The sequence below is a fragment of the Cuculus canorus genome, chromosome 23, assembly GCF_017976375.1.
Source record: "Cuculus canorus isolate bCucCan1 chromosome 23, bCucCan1.pri, whole genome shotgun sequence".
In the NCBI taxonomy this organism is placed as follows: domain Eukaryota; kingdom Metazoa; phylum Chordata; class Aves; order Cuculiformes; family Cuculidae; genus Cuculus; species Cuculus canorus.
Window position 1 is genome coordinate 8,030,633 of NC_071423.1, and position 27,729 is coordinate 8,058,361.

The following is a 27,729-nucleotide window of genomic DNA, read 5'->3' on the forward strand; positions in this document are numbered from 1 at the left end:
GCTGGATTGACATTCTCCTGTTGCTTTTTCTTTCCCTACTCTGAAACTGCAGGAAGCAAAAAACCCTTCAAGAGCAATGAGTTAAGTTCTGTAGCCCGCAGAGCTGTGTGCTCTCCCATTAATGGTAAAAATGGGCACCATTTACACATTAAATACATTAATATGTATGCCAGGGCGGCAACATCGGGCACATTTACACATTAAATACATTAATACGTATGCAACGGCGGCAACATCGGTTCTGCTCTAAGCTTTCAGGCTGAGGGGTCAACTGTTTAGCTGGGATGCTTCCTAGCAATATTTCGGTACTGTTTAACCAGCGATGGCATGGAGGGAGACTTTCCTTGTGACCTGACATTGAAAAGCGTCACAGGGAGGACTCTGAGCTTGGTTGCTATTGGCATCTGCTTTCCCCTTCCCTAAACTCCATCTCCAGGCCTGCAGTTAGAAGTAGCATCTCACTTGCACTTGGTTTGGAGTTGCTGTTCCGTGCTGCTGCTCATTGGTAAATGATTTCCCTGTGCTTCATCTCTGAGGCAGCAGAAGTAAAGACATGAAGGAACTGGGTGGCTTGAGGGACTCGTAATGCTGCACAAAGCTTTTCACCTTCTATCTGCAATTTTTGCATGATCAGAAATGATTACTGTGTGATGCTGGTTTAGTGGATGCTGAAAAACAACTTATTTTCTGGCTTTTTTTCCTTTTCTGATACATCTGCGTCACAAAACTACTTTTTATCGCTAGCTACAATACTACAGCTAACACTTACTACCCAGCATGAGTAAATCTGAGCACCTAAGACATAGCTACTCACCTAATTAAGTGACCTGATTTTCTCAGGAGCAGAATATGCCTCCCAGCTCCCACTGCACTCAGCAGTTATGAAAATCAGGCCACTTTTGTAAGTGGCCAAACAGAGCTGTGATTAGTTTTGAGTACTCAACTTTTACGAAGTTGATCTTGGCAGAACCTGGGGGCTGGAGCAGGAGGAGGATGGGTCCTCTCCAGGTTCTGGCTGATGGTTACAGAGGAGGTTATTTAGGAAGGATGCAGTGCGTGCCCTGTTTTGTCACTAGCCAGAGGCCATCATTCATCACCATTCCCAGCACTAAATTAAAAAGAAAGAAAAGAGTCTCTCAGCTTTAGCTCTGGCAATGAAAATATACCTTGGCTTTTGTTTGCTTTATGCAATATTTCCTGCTCGTGCTGAAAATTGAATTGAAAAGGGAGTTCATTGTCCCCATGGAAGAGATAGGCACCTTTTGAAATCATGCCTGAACAAAACTATGTGGGGCCCAGCCTAATGTTTTTGAACGCCCTTTGGGGTTCCAGCAGCACAAAGGCAATGGAGAAGGAGCTGCAGTGAATTCCAGCAGAGCTCTATTGTGCAATTTGTTCCAAGGAAACATCAATTCATTAAGCAAACAAGTCAACAAGGGTGGGTGGCAGAACCATCTGTCCTGCTGGATTGTGCATGACTCCTTCAGAGATCTGCTTTGGGGTCTGGAGGGAGAGCCAGCTTGTCTGCCCTCACTTTGCAGCAGGAAAACTGCTCATTTCAAAGCCAGAGCTTTACTGAGAAGGTGGTTTTGAATTTGCTGCGTTTTTAATTAATGCAACACAGACAGACGCACTTCAGTGGCAAGATGTATGGTTAGGAGAGTCATATTTTCGTCGGGTTTTAAAGAGCATAAACCCAGGCAAGAGGGAAGGTGAACTGAGCAAAGACAACATAGGAGAAGTGGATGGTGAAACCAGGGCAGGGAAGATGCTTAGCCGGCCAGCTGAGGCAGCGGGACATTGCCCACCGTCTCTGAAAGGTTTCCAGCCTGTGCAAGAGGAGAGCTTTTTGCTCCTTGCTCTTATCTGAACCACTTTTCAAAGCAAAGCAACGGCTGCTTTGCATAGTGCATTTGAGTCAGACTAGGGAAAGGTCAGCAAGGTAGGACAGACCAAACCATGATGTTAACCACGTGAGATGCATCCTTTCAGAAAGCAGGTGCTTGTACTGGCACTCCACTGATCTCAAGTGAATGCTGGCAGATAAGGGCAGCAAAACGCTTCAGGAGGAAGTATTTTCATAATCACACGTTTGCAACACAGCCCTTTTTTGCAGCATTATCTTTCTGCCTTCCTCTTAGTCTCCAAATGAACAAAAATATGTATATTCAAGGGGTGGGGAAGCCAAGGGCAGAGCTGAAACACAGCTGAGTCAACAGCACATGTCTGCAGGTTGGTGGGTAACGTTGCATATTCTCACATGGTTATCAGAGTGCTTTCAAAAGTCATCACTGCAGACAAAAAAGGGCAGCAGAAAAGCAGTAAACAGTGCTGTAGGCAGGAACAAGAAATGCTGGAGGGTCCCAGCTGCCCTAAATCTAGACCCTGGAGTCATCAACCTTTTGCCTCACTTGGACCTGCTTCTTATAACCAATCAACAGCATCTTCTCAAAGCCAGTAACCCAGGGTGCATAGTATATTAATCTTGTCCCTTTAGTCAGACTCATTCCCTCTAGCTTAACATCAGCAAGGCATTTGCACTATTATCAAGCCTGTAACATACCTTATTTAGTAAGATTAGGTTACGGTTTGAGGCTGGCTAGTATAAACTAGAAGTTTTCCTGTCCTCAGTCAGAATTTGTCACTAACAGGCAGCTCTGAGACACAGCATGTAAAACCCACACAACCAAAGGGAGGCAGCTGCTTTGGCCAAATTAACAACATGAAAATACAACTGGCTGTCACCTTTGTCCATCCATGGGCTGTATCCTTGCTTGTGCTTTTCACACCAAATGGCAGGCAGCAGGGCTTTTCCTTCAGTGGGAGCCACGCAGGCACCTGCAAGCATCCTCTGTTGTCTAACACTGGGAGAGAAACCTTTGTCTACCAGTGCAGTGTGTAGGATGCAGATCTTTTTCTGGCACTGCCTATCTGTAGGGTCCCTTCTCTGGCTTCAGGACACAGCTGCCTGGAGACCTGTCTCTCGCCGTCTGCAAAGGCTTCTTGCTCCTCAGACCTTCCTCCACCCACACCATTTGGCACAAGTGTTTGCTGAGCATGTGCTGGTTCATTAGGTTAAATCAGCACCCCATTCATTTTGGCCTCCCTCCTACCAGATCTGTAGCACTTGTTTGAGAGCAATACCACCCTTCTTTCCTGAACTAGAAAGCTCTGAAACCACCTCTTTGCCTCCTGACACCCAGCTGAGGGCCTGACTTCTGCCTCACACTCCTACCGTTTCTGTCTTTTTCTGTCTCCTTCATTTATAATTTTTGCTAAATATTTATTCCATTTGGATTCTGATGAATTCTTCATTTTGGCAGCCTCTAGTGTTACAAAGCTGAGCTGATCCACAGCTGCATTTCAATGCTGATGTCGAGCATTTGGAAAACACTATTATATCTCTACAAGCCAAACAGCACTGTGCTGGTTTGTTCTGCAACTGGAGAACTTGTTGAACAGAAGACTCGGGTCTTCCTAGCTGGAGCGAAAAGGGATTGATAGGCAACCTGAAGGGAAATAAGTAAAAGAGCACTTTCAACGCAGACAGGACTGAAGGGAGGTAGCAAATATTGGCAGATTATTGTAACCTGAAAAATCTCTGGTTTGTGCCTCCTGGTGGCAGTTGAATTTTTCTTGTACTTAGTGCTATTGAGATGGCTGCACTACGAGACCCAAAATTTTCAATTTTCATGCTAGGCAAATGACCAGCAAAGAGGTCATTAAGTGCCAATAGCTGGTGCTTCTCTACCTAGAAAAAAAAACCCCAAACCTTAGTCTGGAGAAGAGGAGGCTGTGGGGAGACTTTATTGCTCTTTACAACTGCCTGGAAGGAGGTTGTAGTGAGGTGGGTGCAGGTCTCCTCTCTCAAGCAACAAGCAATAGGATGAGAGGAAATGGCCTCAAGTTGCACCAGGGGAGGTTTAGATTGGATAGTAGGAAAAATTCCTTCACCAAAACAGCGGTGAAGCACTGGCAGAGGCTGCCCAGGGCAGCGGTAAGTCTCCTTCCCTGGAGGGGTTTAAAAAGTGTGTAGATGTGACACTTTAGGACATGGTTTAGTAGACACAGTGGTGTTGGGCTGACAGTTGGGCTGGATGAGCTTAGAAGTCTTTTCCAACCTTAGTGAGTCTACGACTCTATAAAAACACCAGGCCAAGCAGGGAAAACCCAAGGTCCCTATCTCACACTTTGAACAGGTGCAAGATTCTGCCCTTCAAACTGTGTCTGGTGATTTTACAGTCTAATAGAAAGCCCCGAGGGTGAGTGAATCAGTCTGAAAGCATATTCTGCAGGTTTCTAATCACATCATTACAGCCCTTCCCCAGCACAGACCCAGGTTAAAGCAATAGATGTGACAGTAGCCATATAACCCATCATCACTGAAATACTCCTTTTATTTTGCTCTCTCCTTAGACAAAAAGGCCCTGGCCATCAAACAGGCGGGAAGAAGTGTCCAACGCTGCATGTGACTGGTTGGTATGAAGTAATAAATGTTATGAAAGACTAAAGGAAAGCATTGAATTTAAGATTTTAGCTATTACAATGTGGAACATTTAAAGAGGGGGCATTATCTGAAAAGTAGTAGCAAAATTAGTGAGACGATATTCAAGCAAGCAGTGCAGAAAGAAGCTTTGTCTGAGAGAGTTTGCAATCTCAAGTAATAGCAAAAAAAGGTGAGAGAAAGGAACCACTGCTCTCTCCACCCTAGCACCTAAACAGAAAACCGAGAGCTGCCTTTTCAAAGTTATTGAGCAATCTGAGTGCTCTCCTCCCTGTGTTTTGCACACCACAAGCAGAAAGGCAGAAGCAGTGACCCAGGTTAGATCTTCAGAGCCTCAGTCTGAAACTAAAAGCCCATTTTCTGTATTACCTAGCAGTGGTAATGGGCTACAAGTGAGATGGTACACCTCTCCTCCTGACCCGCAGGAGCTGACTTCTTCCATTAAGGAAGAACAAAAGGGAGAGAGGACAGGAGAATCAGGTTTTGCTGGGAAAAAGTAATATTTTATATGTTAGCCTAACACTTCTTTCTCCTTGTCAGGCTTGTTCTCCCATGTGGGTGACCCATTCCTCGTGACCCCCTTGCCCCGGGAGTACGTTCTCTACCTGCGCCCCACTGGTCCCCTGGCTCAGAAGCTGTCTGAGTTCTGGCAGCAGTCAAAGCAGATCTGTGGGAAGAACAAAGCTCACAACATTTTCCCACATATCACCCTTGCCATGTTCTTTTATGGTAAACCAGAGCTTCTCTTTCCGTTGCCTTATGCATGCATTCATGAGCAGCCCTTGCCAGGCTCAGCTGGGAGACGTTACAGTTTCATTCAGAAGGGTTTTGTGCTCCGGCACTGGGGGTTGTTACCAGCACAGCCTGATGCCCGGGCTTGTTGAGGAGGTAAACTGTTTTTAAGTAGGTTGGTTTCAGGGAAGAGCAGAGGCAGAAGACCAATTCTCATCATCTTAAGGCATTGTTTAAGATGAAAACAGTTTGGGGGAGGGGGGAGTGAGGTTGCTTGGGGATAGCTTGACTCCTGACTTTGAGAACATAGGGAGGGGCAGATGATTTCTAACGCTTTTATCTCCACATACCCTGTGCTTTTCTCACTGCATTATAGTGAATGTAGCACCCTTCACACCACCCACCACCCCAGCCTTTCCTTTCTCTACTGGACTGCACTAGGGACCTAAGTGGTCCAAGCCGTGAGGAAATGATTTCACCTGAGAAATACTTGTCCCATTTCCTTTGGCAGTGTACGAGGGACCGCAGGGTGGATGCTCCTCACTGAAGGCTTCTGCAGGCCACCGTGATGCGGCTGGAAATGCAATCCCTGCTCCTCTGGTCTCTGCCTTTGGAGCTCTACAACATCCTCAAAACTTTCATGGTCTTTTTGTCAAGGAAGAAAGTGCTGAGGTGCTCAAGAAGTTTGCTGCAGACTTTGCTGCAGAGGCTGCTTCTAAAGCAGGTGAGTGACTATGCTGGCAACTACAAAGAGCTCACAGCTCAGTCGAGGTTTCGGCATTTTAGGGAGTGCAGGATTGGGATGAGGGGGAACAGTTTTATGCTGAAAGAGGGGAGATTGAGACGAGATGAGCTCTTAGGAAGAAATGTTTCCCTGTGAGGGTGGGGAGGCCCTGGTCCAGGTTGCCCAGAGCAGTGGTGGCTGCCCCATTCCTGGAGGTGTTCAAGACCAGGTTGGATGGGGCTTGGAGATCCAGTGGGAGGTGTCCCTTCATGTGGCACAGGAGTGGGGACTGGATGGTCTTTGAGGTCCCTTCCAACCCAAACCATTCCATGATTCTGTGGTTTTCAGAAACCAAAATTTTGATGGTATGAAGAAATGAAGCTCATTAAGCCAATACTTGTTTTTAAAGTGTCCTGAAGGCTAAGAGCCCAAGAGGAACACCCCATCAGGTGCTTTGGGTTTCAGTGCTTTTTCAGTTGACAGATCACCTCAGACTTAGTCTGAAGTGTTATCTCCTGAAAGGGAAGCTGACATTTGGTGGTTCCTTAACCTTTCAGACAGACGCTCTGTCTGCAAGGCTGAGCATTTCCTGCTCCACTCAAGCCACTGCCACAAAACTTTCCCCAGCCATGTAAAGGCTGCGTTTGATTTTTCACTGCATTTCTGAGATGCTAACAGGGCTCTGTAAGAAGACCTCAGGTACCCTGGCAACCTAGGAGGGAACTTTTTCAAACAACTCTACCTCAGTACTGATGCAGCTGGCTCTGTTGCTGGGTCCTCTGCTGCTTCTAGAGCGGGGAACCCATCATGAGCTGGGAAGAGGGAAATAACCAGAGCACCCTGTGCTCCAATGATCTCCAGGCTCTGTGTCTGTCCTCTGATTGCCTCCAAACTTGGAAGTCAGAACAGAATCGGAGCCCTATAAAAGCACCCTGACTAATCCTCCCACTCTCTGTTGCTGTAGTGCTCAGCCTGGACTAGTCACAACATAAACGGTTTAGTCCTTTATTATCAAAGGCTTATCCTGGAGTTAAAGTGCATTAAGGTGCAGCAACTCCTGAGTCCCTGGGGTGTTCTGCGCGCTAGACGAACATCCCATAGCACTATGCAGAACAGCTCCAAGTCTCTGCCCTGGGTCAGAGGAAGAGGTGGAGGTTGTATGTTCATCACACCACTAAAACGTGTTGCTTTCAGCTGTACAGAGGCCTAGAACTTTTCTTCCTCTTAGACTCACAGAATGGTTTGGGTCGGAAGGGACCTTAAAGCCCATCCAGTTCCAACCTCCTGCCATGGGCAGGGACACCTCCCACTGGATCAGGGGCTCCAAGCCCCATCCAACCTGGCTTTGAACACCTTCAGGGATGGGACAACCTGAATACTCTGGGCAACTGTGCCAGTGCCTCCCCACTCTCACAGAAACGAATTTCTTCCAAAGATCTCATCTCAATCTCTCCGCTTTCAGCAGAAAACCATTCCCTCTCGTCCTACCCCTGCCCTCCATGATCAAAAGCCCCCTTCCCCAGCTTTCCTGGAGCCCATTTCAGCTCTGGAAGGAGGAAACAGCTGTGGTCTTTACAAAATGCACAATTTGGAAGGCAGCAGGAGATGCACAGAGACATTAGGCGGGCCCAAGGAATGCTGTAGCCATGTAAGGACAGTACAAGTGTTCCCCTGCACAGCACAGATGTACCCTCCAAACCAACACAGTCAGAAAGGGCAGTTCTTACCCCCAAAACACTAACTCAGAAGAGGAAGCATCAACAGCTTCCCGCAAGCTTCTGCCCCTGCACCTGCTCCAATTCAGACCAAATTGTTTCTTTCTTAGGGGAGCCTGATTGCTGCATTGCAGTCCACAGCTTGGTCAGGTTATCACATTAGAGTCTCTAGGGCTTTTTCAGAGATTCAGAACACATTTTTTCTTGCTGATCAAAAAAAAGATGGATGAGCTTGCAAAGCTACCCCTGGCTGGCACTTGGCACCAAGGCTCTGAATAGCTGCAATTTTGACTGAATAATCAGTCAAATTTAATTGCAGTTTTTGGTTGAATAAGCAAGAATAAATTACATGCAAACAACGTATCCTATGATTTCCACATCTACTGGAAGAGTCCAAATATTTCACATACTTTCACCTTTCTGCTTCCTGGAATCTTCTCCTAATAAAGGTTCTTTTTCTGCAGGATCATTTTGAACCATTATTATGTCACTGTCTGCTTCCACAGTTTTGGAATTGCTCACCCTCAGTGGGCAAACTGGCAATCCAATAAATGTTCAGAGAAAAGATTTAATCAACTCGCATGAACCGGTAAATTCCATGGATTTGTAACTGCTGATGTAGGAGAAAGGAGAGTAAAAATTAAGATTTTTAACTTGCTTATTCTGGAGAGATTCTCAATGAAAGAAAGCCATCCCCTTTTCCTGGAAAGAGGTCTTTTATGGCAGAAGACCAAGTAGTTTAAAAATTACAGTAACTTATCACACCATCCAGAAATCTGTTGGTTTCTGAATGCAAACGTGCTTTGGCTGTTCAGCAAGGATGCCCAGTCTGCTGCCCTGGTGTGACTCAGTCCTGAATCAGACCATGAATCTCTTAATGATTTGACCCAAGGTGCAACATCTAGAGAGAACTCATGCTTGACTTCCCGCATCAGAAACTGGCCTATAGTTTGTTCCACTTAAGCTATCTTGGAGAGTTCAGAGAATCATGGAATGCTTTGGGTTGGAAGGGACCTTTACATATCATCTAGTCCAACTCCCAAAGTTCTGCTCCCAGTTCCTCTTCAGGAGTGATAGACACACCTTCAAAAAGCTGCTAATCTTGACAGTTGCTTGTTAGCTGACATCTTCTCGTTGCAGATGTTCATGTGGAGCCCCACAAGAAGCAGCTCCACGTGACACTGGCCTATCACTTCCAGACCAGTCACCTGCCCACGCTGGAGAAGTTAGCACAGAACATCGATGTCAGGCTTGGCTGTGACTGGGTTGCTGCAATATTCTCCAGAGACATACGCTTCGTCAATCATGAGGTAAATCTTTGGAGCCTGTTTCAGTCCAAAAATTACCAAAAAAAGGGGACCTAGCAGAGTCACAGGCTGTTTGAACAGCTCCAGAGTGTGCGCAGGCTGCAAGCTGAGTGAGGACTCCCATGAGCCCTCCTGCTGAGAGCTGTCTGGATACGCAGCACAGACTATATGGACATTAAGGAATTTGCCTCAGGTCCCACGGGGACACCCAGAACATAGATCTCCCACATCCTACTAGTCATCTTAACACACAGACCATCTTACAATCGGAGAATCGTGGAATGGTTTGGGTTGGAAGGGACCTTAAAGACCATCAAGTTCCAACCTCTGCCATGGGCAGGGACACTTCCCACTGGATCAAGTTGCTCAAAACCCCATCCAACCTGGCCTTGAACACCTCCAGGGATGGGGCAGCCACAATGTGCCTTTTTACTCATACTGTCTAGTCTTACTATTTCACCCACCTCGTTTCTTGCTTCTTGTGGGAACGATGTCCTGATGGATTAGTTAATTCCAACAATGACTCTCCTGTTAGCTCAATGTAAGCCAGTCAGATCTCTCAAGAACGAGGCCAGTACATTAACCTGACCACTATCTATTTCTTCTGTACAGGCTTGATATTGTTATTAATCACAGCATTTGCTTTCACCATATAAGAAACGTTTACCCTCATAGCCTATATACTTCAGTTACTCACAGGGATTCTATAACTGCAGCATTTAATTGTCTTAACAACACAATATGCAGGAAAAAGATATTATTTCTATTTTATAGATTGGGGTCTTGGGCACAGAGAAACCAGGCCTGAGGTTCATCTCACCTCCCTGTCAATATCCCCAAGTTAGACCTCTTAAGGCTCCCTTAGCGCTGAGGCTCAGTGCAGAGGAACAGGCGCCTCCATAAAGTCAGTCACCTGGCCCACCCAAGATGTCTCTTAGAACCAGATGAATCGCCTTCTGGAGGAGGGTACCTCCAGGAGGTGCCTGCTCAGGCGGCTAATTAGTCCCTACAGTTGGGGTGGCTGATCCCACCAAAGTGCACTGTCCGGAGTCAGACACACAAAAACTGTGGCGGAGGGGGAAAAATTGATTCTGGTCCAGCACACCATGAAGTAAGCAGATGCCAAAGCTTTGAGCTTATGTCTCTCGTATACAGCACTCTGACCCAGCCCAGGCCATGCTTCCCATGTATGACAGCCTCCTTTCCTATCCAAAGAGTTGTCTTGTCTTTAGACTCTGCAAGACTGTCACTGATTGCAAAGGGAGTTGCTGATGAAAACCAACTCCTGTCTTTGCGTATCTGACTTGAGGCAGCCATGTGTGAAAGTTTTGGCCCTGTGGTATCAGGTGACAATGACTAGTTTCCATCTTCCTTTGAAGATACCACAAATAGTCTAGGAGGATTAGTGAGCAAACATACTGACACCATCAGGAGAACAGAGCTGCTCAGTCGAGATTATAGTTTTCCTTTGTGTGTTGCCATGCCGGAAGTTTTGGCTTGGGCCAGGTACTAATAAGGTGTTTGTTCTCCTTTTAAATGGGAGCTGCTGTAGCCATTCCCAAGGAAAGTTACTGACAGACATTTAATACATATGGATTCCTCATGCTTCAGTGAAGAGAAGAGAGGGAAGTGGGTCTTTCCCCCACCTTTTAACTTCATCCTGTTCAAGTTAGGAAATACCAAGAAAACAGTATGGCCACATCCCAGCATTTCTCACCAACTCTGCTTTGTCCTGTGCTTTCTCATGAACAGTTTTGAGAGCTGGAAGTCACTGAGTCAAACCTGACACAAAGCCCCTTGACAGCATCTCTGCCTTGTCTTCAAAGGCAACAGCAACAAGAACCACTACAGATAAACAAAAAATGGTCACTGACCACCAGAACTGTGTAAATTCCAGCTCTCAATAAGAATTCAGTTCCATTTTAACAGATTTTAAGCATGTGGATGCATTTTTACTCTTGAAAATCACCTCTCTGTTTCCCTCCTCATTATCAAAGATACACCTGGAATCAAAGAGGGGAAAAAAGGGTGGACACCTAGGAAAAGCTTTCCAACAGCAAAGAGTGGGAAGTGGCAGGAAGTACCAGGAAGGTAAAGCTCTCCTAGATAAAGCACAAAGTGATGTAGTTCCAGGAGAGCTGTTTACACCTTGCTAAGATTAAAGGTTCAATATTGGAGTGCTCCTGCCCAACTCTGCTAACATTTCCCTCCCATTAACAATCCTTTCATTTATTTGTGCTTCTCTTTCTCCCCCAGACTCCTGCAAGTGATCTATCCTTTATCACCCCCCAGAATGATGATGAGCTGGAGCTGGTCCCAGGGGGATTTTATTTTCATGTCCCCAGTGGAACAAACCAGTACAAGTGAGGGCTGGATTTATGGCATTTCCCTATGCAACTGGCTGTTTCTGGGCTACTGCCTGAAAATTACATCACGTAGGCGGATGAATGTGGGACCTGGGTGTTTCATGGGTAGGTAAAGCTGCTCAGCCCAGTCTCCCTCACCTGTAAAAACTGGGGCTCAGCAGCTGTGATTTCACCTGGGTAAGTGAGGAGTCTCCAGGGCTGCTGAAATGTAATTTGGGGGAAAACACACTGGCACACAAATACCTGTCCTCATAAGCAAAGGAAGAGCAGATGCTATCCCCTGTGCATGGGATTAGAGGACAATGTGATTATTAGCTAAGATGTTGCAACAGCTATTAACTCATAGATCACTGCTGCTGGTTAAACGGAGCCAGAGCAGGTGGCTGCTGTAGAGCCACTGCTGTGTAGACAACTCTGGGGTGGGACTAGGATCAGGAAGGTTTAAATCCAAGCATTCATTTGGGAAGCGAGGTCTTCTGTGTATGAGTCCCTGAAAAGGACTTTGGATCAGCAGTGATCCTTAAGATACTCAGCAAGATTTTCAGAAGCTGTTGGTTGCCTGCCTGCTGTTGGCTTCAATGAGAATGCAGACCTCATCCAGTTGAATAAGTTTATGCCTTATGCTTCTTGATTTTGATGGGGATTAGATAAACAGCATAATAAACTAGTGTTTGAGGGGTCCTGGGCACTCCTGCAAGGCTGTCTGCCTCTCTAAACACCTCTGACAAATCTAGAGCACCCGGAGTAGTTTTGTGTAAAAGTTTCCTGCCTGCTGCCCCCCTGCCAAGCAGCGAGCAGGTACAGGAGTTTGGTTACAGTCACATCAGCGGCAGTTCATTACAAAGGGAAGGGGTGAAGATACAGAACAAAACAGACAGTTCATATTTCAAATTTCAGTGGGCAAACATGACCTGTGAGGAGGGTCTCTGAGCAGAAAGGGAAAGCATTCTGTTAATCCGTGTCAGCACGGGGAACAGACAGAGGAACTGACCCAACTCAGCACTCAGTAGAATCTGTTCCGACAACTCCTCAAATCAAGCAAAATAAAGGAAGCAAAAAGGGTAAGGAGTCTTCTCCTGTGACTTTTCAGGCTTAACACATGCGATGTGGTGGATGACAGATGGAGAGCAGGCACAGGGCAATCACAGTGTGCAGTCTGGCTTCCAGATGTGACTGCCACCCAGCCGCTGCCCCTTTGATATACCAGACACTGGGTCCTCCCCAACTCAGAATTCCATCAAGGAGGGACAAGCATAGCCAGAGATCACTCATTTACACCTCTTCTCACAACCATCCATTCTTTCCTTGCCTGCTGAGAAATGAATACCACTAATAAAGGGCTTTAATCCATGGGTTGGCCAAACTGGACAAACCTATCTATACGGAGTCTGTCACTATCAAACTCCAACTCATCTTTAATTACAAAGAAAGAAAGAAAAGACCTCCAGTAACCAGAGCTTAAAGAAATGAAAATCAAGACACATGGGCCAAGTCAATGAGAGTGTTTGTATGAAGACAGGACTTAATCCAGACCCTCCAATCTGCAATCCAGCAAGAACATCCTTTCTTCCCCTAAAATCTGCCAGCCAAAATGGCCTGAGGTCCACATACACTGTGGCAGCCTGCCCTAGTGGATTCTGCGTTTTAATTCTCATAGTGCTTGGAAAGAGTTTTGAGGGAGTAGCATGGGAAAGAATTTACTATTGCAGCAGCAACTAAAAGAAAAGCCAAATGGTTTGTAACTCCAGCACCTCCTCCTCCAGACAAGCAAAGAAAGGAAATGCCCCTTCCCTGATTACCACTAAAAACTATAAATCATGATTTGGAGCATGCAATATGGAACATTTATCAAAAACATTATTACACACCCGGAAACAGTCTCATTTTACACAATGGCTTCCCGCAGGGAATATTAGATTACAGAATGTCATGTGGTCAAAACAATACAGCAAGCTAAGGACAAACTAAGCTTGCTGCCATCTAGGACACAGTATTCACAGTAGGATCCTTGTGGTAAGAGATGAATGGCGCACAGAGCCCTTCATTTCATAGGTATGAAAATAAGCATGGCCAGGACTCACCAGGACTGCTGGAGAACTGCTGCGGTGCAGGACGTGGGACCCAGTTTCATGGTGGTGTTGAAACCAAGATTGGTGTTGGTGAGCACTGCCCCTGATCCTGCGGGCTGGTTTGTGCTACCTCTGTGTACACAGCCACATCCTGTTTCATCCCTGCAGAAGATGGAAAAAGAAAGAAATAACAGCCATGGAGCTTTTCCTCCTAGTCACAAGAGACTGCATTCTTCAAGAGAAAAATCATGCATTATTAACATCATCTTGAAAATACAGCTCACTCTGGGCCACAGCACCCTGGCTATGCCACACAAGAGACACAGCAGGCAAAATGCTGTCCTGGGATGTTTGATGGAGTCTTTAATACAGCAAAATCTGATTGCAAGTTCCTGCATGTTTCACCTAGAAAAGGTTTCCCTGTTGCACTGTTCACAGGACAGAAGCTGAACCGTGGCCTTTGCAGGACATGGGATTTATGGCTAATATTTAAGTAGCACCGCAAGAGCTCTGCCTGGCACGCAGACCTCCCTGGCTAGCACTGTACAAACACACCATAAAAAGACACCCCTGCCCTATGGTGAGGCCACACCTCAGCTGCAAACTTAAGAGGCTGCCACGCTAAGAAGAAAATATTGATGATCTATTTAGTAGGGTAGAAAAGGCTTTGCCTCCAAGGCAGAGTTACGGCCCATGAAACCAGGTTGTGTCTTGAGAGACTCCAGGTCTGAATCTTTTCCCTATCTACTAAAAACAGGAATGGTATCACTTTTATTCTTCAAACCCCAATGATTTTATGTACACCTAAACTACATTTCTTTGTTGGCTGCGGTGCATCCCTGCACGATTTTTTCTCATGCCAAGGACTGCATCTGCTGGTAACAGTGAGGAGAAACATTGAATCTCCTGTCAGAGCTATAGGTTGGAACGTAATTGGTGATAACTTGCTTCAGCATCCCACACCATGCAACATAGATCCTAAGTCTCCACAATCCATTCTAGCCATCCCTTCAGTATGAGCACATGAGTGAAAAATAACCTTTCTGAAACAAGCACTGGACTCTCCTTTGGGGAGGAGCCAGCTCTGTTTGTATCAATGTCAGATCTGTTCTGACTGAGCCTAGGAGAGGGCCCTGGCCATAGATACATTAAAAACAAACCCCTGTATGCTATCAAGGTGGAAATCCTCCCGCAGTAGCGGCAGAAGCTACTGGTGAGCTGAAACTACCTGAAATGAAACCAAATGGTGAGCTGAAACTACTTGAAATGAAACCAAACTTGAGATGCAGTACTCATAGAACCATAGAATCGTTTAGGTTGGAAGGGACCTTAAAGACCATCTAGTTCCAACCCCCCTGCCATGGGCAGGGACACGTCCCAGAAGATCAGGCTGCCCCAGTATTAAACATCTATATACATATGTACAGCCACCCTAAAAGCTTCCCAGCAAGCTGCCTGCAAGGTATTTTCTAGGTTGCCTTTCGTGCCTGACAATTAGTGGGTTACCAAGTCAAAAGAAGAAACTCTCCACCCTCAGTACACAAAGCCCGGAAGAAGTGGGAAATCCAGTAGAAGGTACAAGAATTTACTTGTGCCGAAGAAGCCACGCAAACTAAGCATTCAAGACCATGGGTCTCTTCACATACTCATGTCAAGGCATATGGCAGAAGAAAGCGTGCTCTCTTTGTAGCTGTGGCACCAGCCAAAAGCTAAAACTTGTGGTGATCCCCTGCCCTGCTTTTCCATTACCAGCAAAGCCAGGAATAATCACCTCCTCTGCCCTCAAATGGATAGAAGCACTGTAGAGATCACACACCAGTCTGTTTCAGCTCCCTATGAGATGACAAAGCTATTCCTTTGCCACTTTAATAAGCCAGAGAAGCCAGACTTGGCAAAATTAGCAGGGGGAGGAAAACCAGCCCTCATTTTTCAAGATATTTGGACTTCAGTAGGGTTTTTTCCTCTCGGTCTTCATAGAATCACAGAATGCTTTGGGTTGGAAGGGACTTTTACAGGTCATCCACTCCAACCCCTGCAGAAGCAGGGGCATCTTTAATGAGATCAGGTTGGTCAGGTCCTCATCCAACCTGACCTGGAACGTTTCCAGGGATGAGGCCTCCACCACCTCTCTGGGCAACCTGGGCTGGTGTTTCACAACCCACATTGTTAAAAATTTCTTCCTTAAATCCAGTCTAAATCTCCCCTCCTTTAGTTTCAAACTACTACTCCTTGTCCTGTCACAACAGGCCTTGCTAAAAAGTCTGTCCCCATCTTTCCTGGAGCCCCTTTCAGTACTGGAAGCTCCTCTAAAGCCTCCCTGAAGCCTTCTCTTCTCGAAGCTGAACAGCCCCAACTCTCTCAGCCTGTCCTTGTAGGAGAGGAGCTCCAGCCCTTCCATCATTTTCATGGCCTCCTCTGGACTCACTGGTTCATTTTCCCTGGGGAACCCTCTCCTCTAGATAAGGATGAGTGATGTGGCAGAGGAGTCTTCCTACACGGAGCTGAGGACCAGCACTTTCTTCATCCTTTGCTGCAGCATCCCTGTCCTTCAAAGGGCCATTCCTGACTGCAAGGGCATTGCCTCCAGGGACACAGCAGCATCACTGACCAAACAGTGAAGGCAAGGCATCATCCAGAAGACACTAGATGTCATACATCATCCTGAAGACAGCAGATGATGTTGTCTGCCTTCAGACTCCGTTTGCCAAGAAGGGGAACCACGAGCCTTTGGGAAAAGCTTTGAAACAATGACCTATGCTTAGAAGATGACTGAGCTGAAATAGCTTCAGTGGTTTCTGTTTTCCAGCAACATCAAGGAGAGACCACTGAAATCAGACTGATGGTTCTCCTCCAGACGCAGCAAGATAGTATGCCTTTGCCTCATCATCATTCACAGCGAATCCTAACATCTATAAATAGACAGTAAAGCATCCATGGCCTTTTAATAAGGGCTTAGAGAGAAAAAGTCTCAGTAATTGTGCTCTGGAGGTAAAGGGAAGAAGGATAATCAAACAAATCCCTAGTATTCTTGAGGCCAGTGTCCTTAAAAGACTATCATAAGGGCAAAGCAGGAAAGGGCTGAGATGGGATGAGGGGTTGGAAGCTGCAACACAGAAGGCGAGGAGCTCAGGCTCAACATTTACTTTGTACAGCAACAGAAATGAGTTCCAGATAAGAAATCCAGATCCTTCTCATGTTGAGATAGTCAAGTTTTGGGGTCATTGAGGACGTATCTGTGCTAGGTGCACTGACCAGTCAATACAGTGAGAAATGTCTGTTTGTGCTTCCTGGTCAGGGCTTAGCTGCCCTGGGCTTGGCACACACTAACGTGGTCAGGCAGCTTTTGAATCAGAGTTGGCCTTATTCTGCCAGCTGGAAGTGTGGTCTGACTGCACTTCTGCCTACAATATATCACATGCATGTGTTCCGAGGAGAGTTAGACGTGATTTCTCACCCCAGCACCTGGTAATATCTCCCTCAACTTACCTATAAAGCTCTCCTGCCTACATTTAGCTTCTCTTCAAGATCCTACTCCTGTTCCACCTCAGAGGTATCTGCTGCCCTGATCTCTGATGCTCTCTCTGCATTTGGGCAGTGAGTGGAACAGTTCCTTGGATCAGGCCCAGCCCTTGTTGGGAACTCACCAAGAATAAAATAAATAGTTATGAGAATCAGTAATGCTACAAGGTAAGATCTGAAAGAGTAGGAGCAGGAGGATGGAGAGGTTATCTGCTGCCACAGGCCTGTGCTCTTGGAGGCTGCTGTAAGGCTGCTGCCTCACACTGTTGGATGGCAATCAACAGTGCTGGTCCCCACCTCTCGCTCCCCCTGCATGGCATCTTCACCTAACCATTAAGCCAGTACCTCAGTCTCATCCTTGCACCCTAATCCTAGGAGATAAGAGACCAACAATGTGATATTTTTTTCTTCTTTAACTGGTGCAAATCATATGATGCCGCAGAAGATCAGTTCTTTACAGAAATGCAGATGACCTATTTTTGTTCCATTGGTAAAGGCACATGGTGTTATTTTAAAAACTATGAAACGCCTCTGAGAATTTATCCTAATGAGGTGCTAGGCATGAAGCAACTTCTGACATATTTAAGGCACTGAAAAGTGCAAGCAAAGGCATCTATTTCTGTCAAAGTAAATGACCACATACATTATCTGACTTTTTTTAATGACTAAGCAAACATAACCCATGCAGTGTAACCTAATCAGCAGAGGGTCACTGCAGCCTGTAATTGCCTGTCAGGGTTTACTCTCAAGGGTATTGGTCAAAATCCTTGAACGTCTAGGCATGAGAGCATTACTCAGAGACTATCGCTAGGTAAGCCCCTTGGGAGAGAATGGGATCTATTATATCCCTTTGGCTACGCTTAACAGGAAGCACTGGCAGGAATAAATTCCCACAGAGGGGAAACGGAATAGACAGCACTGAAAAAATGTAGAAACAACAAGCCAGACTGAATATGCCATGTTCCTACCAGGGGAGGCAAGCTACTTTGTGTACAGGAACCCTAAAACTGCCCAGCGTGAGAGGCAGGGCTGTGCTCCAGCTTCCTACTCAAGCAATAGATTGTGCAACAAAGGTGAGTGAAAATTCTCTGTAGCTATTAGTTTCCAAAGTTTAATCCACAAGACCATGGTAAGTAAAGTGGAGCTGGTACCCAGATGATGCTAGTGAGCATCCTATGGCTGTCAGGAAGGTCTTGGCATTTTCCATGAGAACATTTGAGGGCTGACAGAGACTCACAGACCACAGTTTGGGAACTGTTGCTCTATGGAACTGCTTCTAAGGAAACAGAAAGCCTGTTGAGGTGGGATTTGTCTCTTTGTATGTGTAGATCACTTAGCAAGGTCCTCTCTAGGCAGCACTAAAATACAAATAATAACGCAATAACATGACAACAGTAATCATCATAATTCCAGAAAGCTACAGAAATGTCCTCACTGCAGCCTGAGCACACAAAGTCCAAAGCATTCCCAAAGCCAACGTATTTCTATTTTTGGCAGGTCCTACTCAATTCTGAACACCACATTTTCCCCATCCCTTCAAGCCTTCACTGACGGAGCTCTGGAAAGAAGACAGCAGGAAGATCAAGGACCTGGGGACGCAGGGCCACTCACTATCATCTGCCAGAACATGCAGGTAGGAACCCGCACACATCTATAAATCACACAGAGTTTGGATGGCAAGTTTCCACCAACTTATTCTCCCCTGACAAGTCATCCACTGGTCTTCTGTCACTGCCTGCACTGAAAGCTTCAATTTGCTGCTATCTACAAGCTTTTGAATGGCATGATAAACTACAAGCAGAGAAGACATCACTGTTCTCCCTGATCAAGTGCCCCTCCCCATCTTTCCTAGAGCCCCTTTCAGTACTGGAAGCTGCTCTGAGGTCTCCCTGCAGCCTTCTCCAGGCTGAACAACCCCAACTCTCTCAGCCTGTCCTCATATGGGAGGTGCTCCAGTCCTCAGATCATCTTCATGTCCTCAAACCTGCTCTTGCATGGGGCATCAGGGCCGCATCCTCCACTCACTTTGGCAGTTTGATACCTGTGTCAATTTACCACCTTCAGAAGAGTTTATTGTACCCACATTTGCACAAGGGTAAAGCCAGAAGTGTCTGGTCCACAGACCAGACAGAATACACCCTGCACTTTGACCAAGGTCGAGCATTCTGTAATTTTTCTTCCAGCCCCTGAGAATAACCAGCCAGCCAGGGCCTCAGAAACGCTGCCTGTTTGTCTGCAGACACGGGGAAAGGATGGATGTCGTGTTTGGGAAGTACTGGTTGTCCCAGTGCTTCGATGCCAAAGGTGAGTTGGCTCCCGTGGTAGGTCTCTCAGGCTCTGGGTTGAGGTGAAGGAAGGCGAGTGGCAAGTGCCTGAGGCAAAGCTGAGATGGAAACTATAGTTTCCTAAAACAAAGCATTGCTTTAAGCAGTTAGGAGCGGCAAAGCACCTCAGTGCAGAGCACTGTGATGGCAGGGCTGCAGAAGCAGAAACATAGGCCAGGGAGTAAGTATGTTCTTGTTAGTCATAGAATCAGAGAAAACCAGGTGGAAAGGGACCTCAAGGATCATCTGATCATTTTTCTATTAAAAAAATGTTAATATCTTGTAGTTAAAATTGTTGGGAATCACAGAATGGTTTGGGTTGGAAGGGACCAGTTCCACCCTCTGCCATGGGCAGGGACACCGCCCACTGGATCAGGGGCTCCAAGCCCCATCTAACCTGGCCTGGAACCCCTCCAGGGATGGGGCAGCCACTGCTGCTCTGGGCAGCCTGGGCCAGGGCCTCCCCACCCTCACAGCAAAACATTTCTGCCTAAGATCTCATCTCAAGTTCCTCTCTTTCAGCTTGAAAAGGTTCCCTCTTGTCCTATCCCTGCACTCCCTGATAAAGAGGGAAAAGGGATGATTTTGTAACTACCTTCTTTCTAAATTACATTTGAGGCGCTCTGGCATTTTAGTCTCCTGTAAAAGTGTAGCATTTAAAGTTTGCTGTGGGATGAAAATTATTTTCCCTTGGGGCATTAAATTTGTCCTAAAAATAACTTTAAACCATTAGCAACCATTCTCTGCTGATTGTGAACTGAAGCTTAGAATCATAGAATAGTTGAGATTGGAAGGGACATTAAAGATCAGGTCTCACAAGATAGGAATAGAACAAACACTTTAGTCAAAGAGGGTAGAAACAGGCATGACGCTCTCTGATCAAATAATTCCAGCCACTGCTTCTCCCCTCTCCCCCCCAGGAAGGTATATGCGTAGTAACCTGAATATGCCTCACAGCTTACCTCAAAGAAGCGGCGGTTTCAGGGATTATGAAAAAGATGCACCCATCACCGTGCTGGGCTGTACACAGGCAAGGCTTGTTGGTAAGTTGGTCCTCAGCAGAGGACCTCAGCTTTGCTATCTCCCTCGCACACGCCCAGCCAGAGACAGAGAAAGTGCAAGGCAGAAAAACGTGAATCAGGTGCCCTGAACTAATGGGATTTAGACCTTTCGAGAGCCTTTGCAAAGTCCCTTTGCCTTCACTTGACAAGAAGGCCTGTTGAGATAAGATTTGTCTCTTCTTCCAAAGAAACCTTGTCTCCTTCAGCTTGCTGCAGCTGAAGAAAAGACAAAGCACAAAATCTAGGACATGGTATGAAATCAGAGCCATTTGCAGCACAGCCACTGCCGCCCTGTAAATGTGCCACACTGGAAGATGCTGTCGTTAACGTTGATGAGAAATGCAGCAGCGTGGTGGTCACTTCATGCAAAATATGCTTTTTCCTTGATTTTGACAATCTTAATTTTTGATCTGTAGTTTGCTACATCAATTTACTTTCATCAGCCTGTCTGACTTTATGTAAATAGAATAGAATCATTAAGATTGGAAAAGACCCCTAATATCATCAAGTCAAACCATCAGCCCAGCCCCACCGTGCCTACTAACCAGTGTCCTAAACTGTCACATCTACACACTTTTTGAACCCCTGCAGGGATGGAGACTCCGCTGCTTCCCTGGGCAGCCTCTGCCAGCGCTTCACTACTCTTCTTTCCTAATTTTTTTAAATCAGGAATTTTTTTAAAATTTTTTAAATTTTTTTAATTTTCCTAATTTCCTAATGAATTTTTTCCTAATATCCAATCTAAACTTCCCCTGGCACAACTTGAGGCCATTTCCTCTTGTCCTATCCCTTGTTGCCTGGGAGAAGAGACCTGCACCTAGCTCACTACAAGCTCCTTTCAGGTAGTTGGAGAGAGTGATGAGGTCTCCCCTCAACTTCCTCTTCTCCAGACTAAACAGCCCCAGGCCCTCAGCCCCTCCCATAACCCCTGGGCTCCAGCCCCTTTCCCAGCTCCGTTCCCTTCTCTGGATGCGCTCCAACCCCTCAATGTCTCTCCTGTACAGAGGGACACAAAACTGAATGCAGCATTCAAGGTGCAGCCTCACCAGCACCAAATACATCCCTTCCCTACTCCTGCTGGCCACACCATGGCTGATCCAAGCCAAGTGTGTGTGGCAAAACCACAGTCCAAATGATTTCCAGTGTACTCCCACTCCTCCATCCTCGTCCCTGACTTCTGAGCCTGTTGGGTTGTGTATAGAGAGAAAAGCATTAAATAGTCAAGAAGCAGATTAAGCACTGTGATGAGGGGAGCTCAGCCCCTTAAAGACATGAGTTTGAGAAAAGCACTTAGCATTTTCTCAAATTCAAATCCTTTAGCATTGATCAGATTCAAACTAGGGCAGCTAAAATTATACTTGCTTTTTAAACAAAATTAAATCACCGTACAACAGCAGGATGCTCTGACTCCCGGCCACATGGCATGGGGGTTCGCAATATGCACAGAACAGAAGGCGAATCTGGGAGCAATCACAGCATGCTTTCCGGGTATCATTAAATGGGTCCAAGCACGCAACTGCATACGTGACCCAGGCGCCATCAACCTGCCAGCATGGCTGCGGCATCCCAGCCATTTGCAGGCAACTGCTCCCCACTGCATCTGCACAGGCTCGACCTTGACGATTGCCGGAGCCGTAATTCCTCTGACAGCTGCAGCAAACAAGCAGCTTCCCATGACGGAGGGTTGTTAGATGTGCTGCTCCATCTAAATTACCCTATTTCTCTCTAGAGATTTACAGATCAGTTTGACATGATTACAGCCATCATTAAACATATGAAGTAGAGGTTAATAAACCCTTCTTACTCCCACTTCTTTGTCCTGCCTTTCCAGATATAACAACAATACAAATCTTTCTTACTACAAGTCTGTGCAATGCTGAGCAGATTCCTGTTCTCATTTGGTTCCCTTAGGCATCGCAAGAATATTAATAACCCTAATAATGAAGTTGATTCTTATCACATTTTCAGTGATCTTCCACCTGTGTAATGAAATGGTAATTTATACAAGCAAAGAATTGAGCCAATTGAATTAAGTTGGGTTTGAGTTAAGTTGAATCATTCTGATTTATGGCTTTTAAATGAAACAAAATTAAATTCAAGCTCTCTCAGTTTTTCTCAGCACACTGTTTACTTTTTGGTAAATGTAAGAGAAGTAGAAACCAAGCAAAAGCTGCTCCGATTTCTTTGCATACTGCTTAAGTACCTAAATGGATGTGGAGCAACACACATGGAAAAGTGTATCCTGATTCCAGAGCTGTGCACATCACAGTGTGCAACACGCTGCTGCAATAAAATGCAATGGGTACATGTATTTCCCAAAAAGCAAGCTGGGAAGCTGCCTTAGCTCTGTGCTGGGTGGCAGCTACCCTGCACGCTGCTGTTGCTGTTACAATGCTATTTATTTGGTTTTATTCATGGACGTTGAAACTTGCTTGCAGGTGAAGCCTTGCTAGAAACCAGCACCATTGTAGACTACATCTACAGCTCCCCATCCCTACGGTGCGTACAGACAGCACACAATATCCTGAAAGGTAAGAGCCCAACGAGCAAGAAAGGCTGCATTTTACTTAATTTCTGGGAAAACCACTGCCAACCAGATAAAAGGGAGCCTGGCATGGGAGACCCAAGTAAATGGTAATTGAGGGTGAGGATTATTTCCATGGGAGTACACTTAACATTAGCACAACTCTGTTCATAGGGAGCCCTTTTCTAATTTCATGGTTTGACAAGCACTTAGGCAAGTGCAGTGCTGGTCCTAACACCCGCTGATGGTCAGGGTTGGATTTACTGCCCCCTCTGTAGAAGCCAGATGTGCATTCAGGATGGGTGGACGCGTCGAGCTCAGCATGCCTTGCACCCTTGCCTGCTCACGCTCCTGCAACTGCTCATTGCTGTGTGCTCCCACAGCAATTGCTATCACTAAGAAACTTGCTGCCCTCAGTATGAATAATTTACTGCAGAAGCTGGGAAGGGAAATGGCGATAGAGGCATAAGATGCCCTGGCAGTGGAGACAGTCAAAAACCAGCTCCAAAATACAGTCATGCCTAGGTTCAGCATATCACACGTAACTGCCAGCCAGAGGTATACATTCCCTGGCACATCATATGCCAAGTACCTATATTAAACACTTCATTTCTCATATCTACTATTAATTAACTGACTACTTGGAGAGCAAAAAAGTGATTTACAATCAGATTGAAGGATTAAAAGTCTTGCTGCCTTCCTCCCCAGCTGCTTCTGCTAATACCTGGTCTCCTTTCTCCCTTTTCCAGGTATGCAACAAGAGAATAACCTGAAAATCCGGATAGAGCCAGGCTTGTTTGAATGGACCAAGTGGGTCTCTGGGAACACATTACCTGCCTGGATACCCCCTGTGGATTTAGCTGCAGCTACTCTAAGCGTTGATACAACCTACAGGTAGCAGAGAGGGGAGTGAGAGGGTCTCATATTGCTTTTTAGCTTTGTTTTCGAAAGGCTCCCAGAATAAATTCAGGGCAGGCTCAAGGCTGCGTTGTTGAACGTGATCTGAGAACGGCTTATTATAAACCAAATTTCCCAATCACTGGCAAGCTCCAGCTCTATGACCTCTGATCATGGAGGTCCTCTCTCAATTAATCCTTCTATCCTGTGTGCAGGAAACCCTCAAAGTATTTTTGATTGTTTTAACCCTTTTCCTAAAACTCAGGGGTTTGGGCTCACCCATCAGAACCAGTTTTGCAAACACAGTTCCCTGACCGTCACGTTCATAGACTGAACTGGATCCTGACCTCATTCGCATCAGCTTTTCCCTTCTCCAGAGGAAAAAGCTTGTGTCTCTCTATTATGATTAGCATGGTGATGGTTCTTAAATGTAGATTTTGCCACACCCTAGGGAATGTGTCTACACCTGTCAGGAATTGAGGGTCTCCTCTAGCATCAAAATTCAGAGGTTTTCTATCAAAGAACTAAATGCTAATACATTTATCACTCTCAGCAATTACATCTGAAATGGTTTTAGCGGAAAAAATTGCAGGTTTGACTCAGGTTTTCATGGCATTCAACCTAAACCCAGTTGGTTAAAGTAAACAAAGTAAACATCTGTGTTAAAAAAACATTTTAAAAGCAAATGGATAAGCACCACTGATCTTTCCTCCCACCTTACAGAAAAGGGAAACACAAAGATGATTCACTTGGCTTTGACAGAGCTGTTCCAAAAGCACAGAGCTGACCTTCCCAGAGCCTGGGGGTTTTGCCAGCCACCCTGTGGCAGCACTGCCCTGGTGCCTGGTTAGACCCTTGCTTTCAGCCTCTGCTGCTTTCCTTTTATCCATGGCCAGACCCTCTGTGTTCCCCATATCTTTGCCAACAAACACCACGGGGCTGCTGGAAGCAGCCTGAGTCGGGAGGGAACCTTGAGTTTGACTCCCCAGTGAGGCATCGCAGCCCTGATACCCTCCAGCCAAACACACAAATGCTTTTTACTGTAAGCCGCAGACAGAAAGGCTAAATAAAACCCAGCAGAAATAGTCATGTGGCAAAGAATAGACAAGATGATCTGCTCGGGCTTCCTACTCTCAAATCTGTGATTCATTTATACAAGCCAGACTCGAAGAGCTCCCAGGAAGAAGGAAACTCCAGAACGGTCACAGTTTTAATCCCCCACTGCACCTCACCGCTGAAGTATCTATATTGTTGTTATCACTTCTTGCAGCCACCAACCCTTTCTGTCTCAGTTTGAGGCTGATCGCTGGCTGAGCAATCTCAGATAAAACCAAAACACTTAGAATGCACAGAGAGCATCCACAAGAGTCCCACGTACATGAGCTTGGTGACATGTATTTTGTAGCTGAGTTTTTGTCGTTTATGGTATGACCAGAAACTCTTGTGTTTCCCTGAGTCCCAGTGCAGTCGTGTGTTTAAGAACCCTCAAGTGGAATAAGGAGCTGAAACACTAAAATGAAAAACAAGAAAGAAAATGCAAAGAAAAAAACCATCCTTATTTTTTTTCATACCTAATTATACCATAAACCGTTCAGGTTGCATCCTTTTGGTCTGCAGACTAAATTCCAACACTCTGAGGGTATCTAAATACAAGTTCTTATGCTGTAATTATCCCTGAAGGGGTATCACATGGCTGAGACTTGGCAGAGCAGCCGGACCACAGGAGCACCTGCTTCAGAAAATAGGTGCTTTCTGGGAAGAACATAAATATTCTCAGTACAAGAAAAGAGCCTGCTCTTGTGTGGTCGGCTGGTTTGGTGGGGACTGGGAGACAGCCCTCCTGTGCTCTCTCGTTTCACAAGGGTAATTCCTGTAGATAGGTCAGACCCACAGGCAGCTGTGTCAGCACCCTCCTTGTCCCACTGTCCCTTCCTACTCCTCCAGGGCACAGCTTTTGTTCTGCCACTCCGCACTTTATAGGGGTGCCTGAGCCCTGAAATCTGCTGATCAAAGGACATGTAGCTAAATAAACACAAGGTGGCATCACTATTGCTGCATGCCATAGCAAAACTAATAAAATATAATCAGTATGTCATATGCTGCATCCACTAACGGGTCCACCTTAGAGAAAGTGGTTATTTTTCTACCCTAACTGAAATATTTTAATGCAGAAATGGTAAATATCTTGGTCCAGAGGAGACCATGAAGATGAACCAAGGGCTGGAGCTCCTCTTCTACAAAGACAGGCTGAGAAAATTGGGGTTATTCAGGCTGGAGAAGAGAAGGCTGCGGGGAGACCTTAGAGCAGCTTCCAGTACTGGAAGGGGCTCTTGATCAGGGAGTGCAGAGATAGGATGAGGGGGAAGGGTTTTCAGCTGAAAGAGGGGAGATTGAGATGAGATCTTAGGAAGAAATGTTTTCCTGTGAGAGTGGGGAGGCCCTGGCCCAGGTTGCCCAGAGCAGTGGTGGCTGCCTCATCCCGTGTTCAAGACCAGGTCGGATGGGGCTTGGAGCAACCTGATCCAGTGGGAGGTGTCTCTGCCCATGGAACTGGATGGGCTTTTAGGTCCCTTCCAACCCAAACTACTCCACAGTACTGAAGTTTAAAAATCAGCATAGTAGCCCCTGACACGAGGTACAGCTCCGGGGATTTGGAGAATCAGAGGAGTTACAGAAACAGATACTTTTACATGAATCATAACTTGCATTTAAAACTTTATTGCTTCTCCCAATTTACTGTCCTTGTTTTTCTGCTCACAGACCTCATATTCCTGTCAGCAAGTTAGTGGTTTCCGAATCTTATGATACGTACATAAGTAGAAGCTCCCAAGTAACAAAAGAAATCATCAGTGAATGTAAAGGCAAAGGTAGGTGAAAGTGGAAAGCAAGAGAGGCTCTCTGGGCACCGATACTCCTAACCAGTCTCTCCCTCTTCAAGGAGATGCATCCCCATACCTGAATCTCTCATCCCCTCTCCCAAAGACATTGGAAACTCCTGTATGTGTCAGAACTGGGAGTTCAGAGGCACTCAGCTTATGAGAAAGGTCCATAAACTTAAGTAGCAGAAGCGTTTTAGGTATCCCTACCCAATATGTATTACCTGTTTCTCCAGGGAATAAACAAGCCATTTACACCCAGCTGTTTCCAGCATCAGCTGGGGCACCTTCCATCCACTATCTGAGCTACTTTTTGGGAATATATTCCCCACAAAGACTACAGAACATTTCACGAAACACAGCATTGAAATAAGACCGGCTTGGAGCCCCGATCCAGTGGGTGGTGTCCCCGCCCGTGGAACTGGATAGGCTTTGAGGTCCATTCCAACCCAAACCATTCCACAGTTCTACGATCTTGAGCACCAGTCCCTATGGCTGGCTTAATCTCCTTCCTTAGCCTGCATTTCTCCCTTTATTTCAGGAAATAACATCCTGATAGTGGCACACGCATCCTCCCTGGAGGCTTGTACCTGCCAGCTCCAAGGGCTCTCACCACAGAACTCCAAGGACTTTGTACAGATGGTCCGAAAGGTAATTACCAGCAATAAGTAAAGCTCGTCAGATTTACAAAGAGAAAAGGAATTTGCAATCTGCTTAACCAAGCAGAGGACACATCGTTCCTCTCATCTGCTCATTCTGCCTGTTACTGAGTTCACTCATTGCAGAAGTCAGGGGTGTAAAGCAGATTGGTTTAAGAGGCTTAGCTTGACGTGTCACTACCGTAACAGATAGCATGGGATCAGATGCTCACCTACAAATGGGCTTGCAGTGACTCTGCTTTACGCTGTACTGCACACTGGTGCTGTACAGGCTCCCACAGTGCCCTCCAGTGCTGAAAGCATCCTAACCTCAGATAACAGGGCACTTTTGTCCTACACTTCCCCTTCTCATTTCACCTCAAAGAGCTTTTAGCGGTCAGGGAAAAGGCCTGAAAAGTATAATGGGATCTTCTGCCTTCATTCCTACCCTGGCTAAGGAGATGGCATTATCC

At 46.1% G+C, this 27,729-nt stretch overlaps 1 protein-coding gene across 1 annotated transcript in view; it reads left to right on the top strand.

Annotated features, from left to right (window-relative positions):
- Window positions 1-1,646: 1,646 nt before the first annotated feature.
- UBASH3B (ubiquitin associated and SH3 domain containing B) overlaps window positions 1,647-27,729 on the top strand; it is a 31,530-nt gene continuing 5,447 nt past the window's right edge. The window contains 15 exon segments of the mRNA XM_054086802.1: window positions 1,647-1,653; window positions 5,045-5,255; window positions 5,786-5,861; window positions 5,864-5,960; window positions 8,816-8,985; window positions 11,239-11,301; window positions 11,303-11,380; window positions 11,383-11,453; window positions 18,434-18,569; window positions 19,120-19,240; window positions 20,181-20,303; window positions 22,760-22,852; window positions 23,595-23,739; window positions 26,503-26,609; window positions 27,160-27,269. Of these exon segments, the coding sequence (XP_053942777.1) occupies window positions 1,647-1,653; window positions 5,045-5,255; window positions 5,786-5,861; window positions 5,864-5,960; window positions 8,816-8,985; window positions 11,239-11,301; window positions 11,303-11,380; window positions 11,383-11,453; window positions 18,434-18,569; window positions 19,120-19,240; window positions 20,181-20,303; window positions 22,760-22,852; window positions 23,595-23,739; window positions 26,503-26,609; window positions 27,160-27,269 (1,608 nt within the window).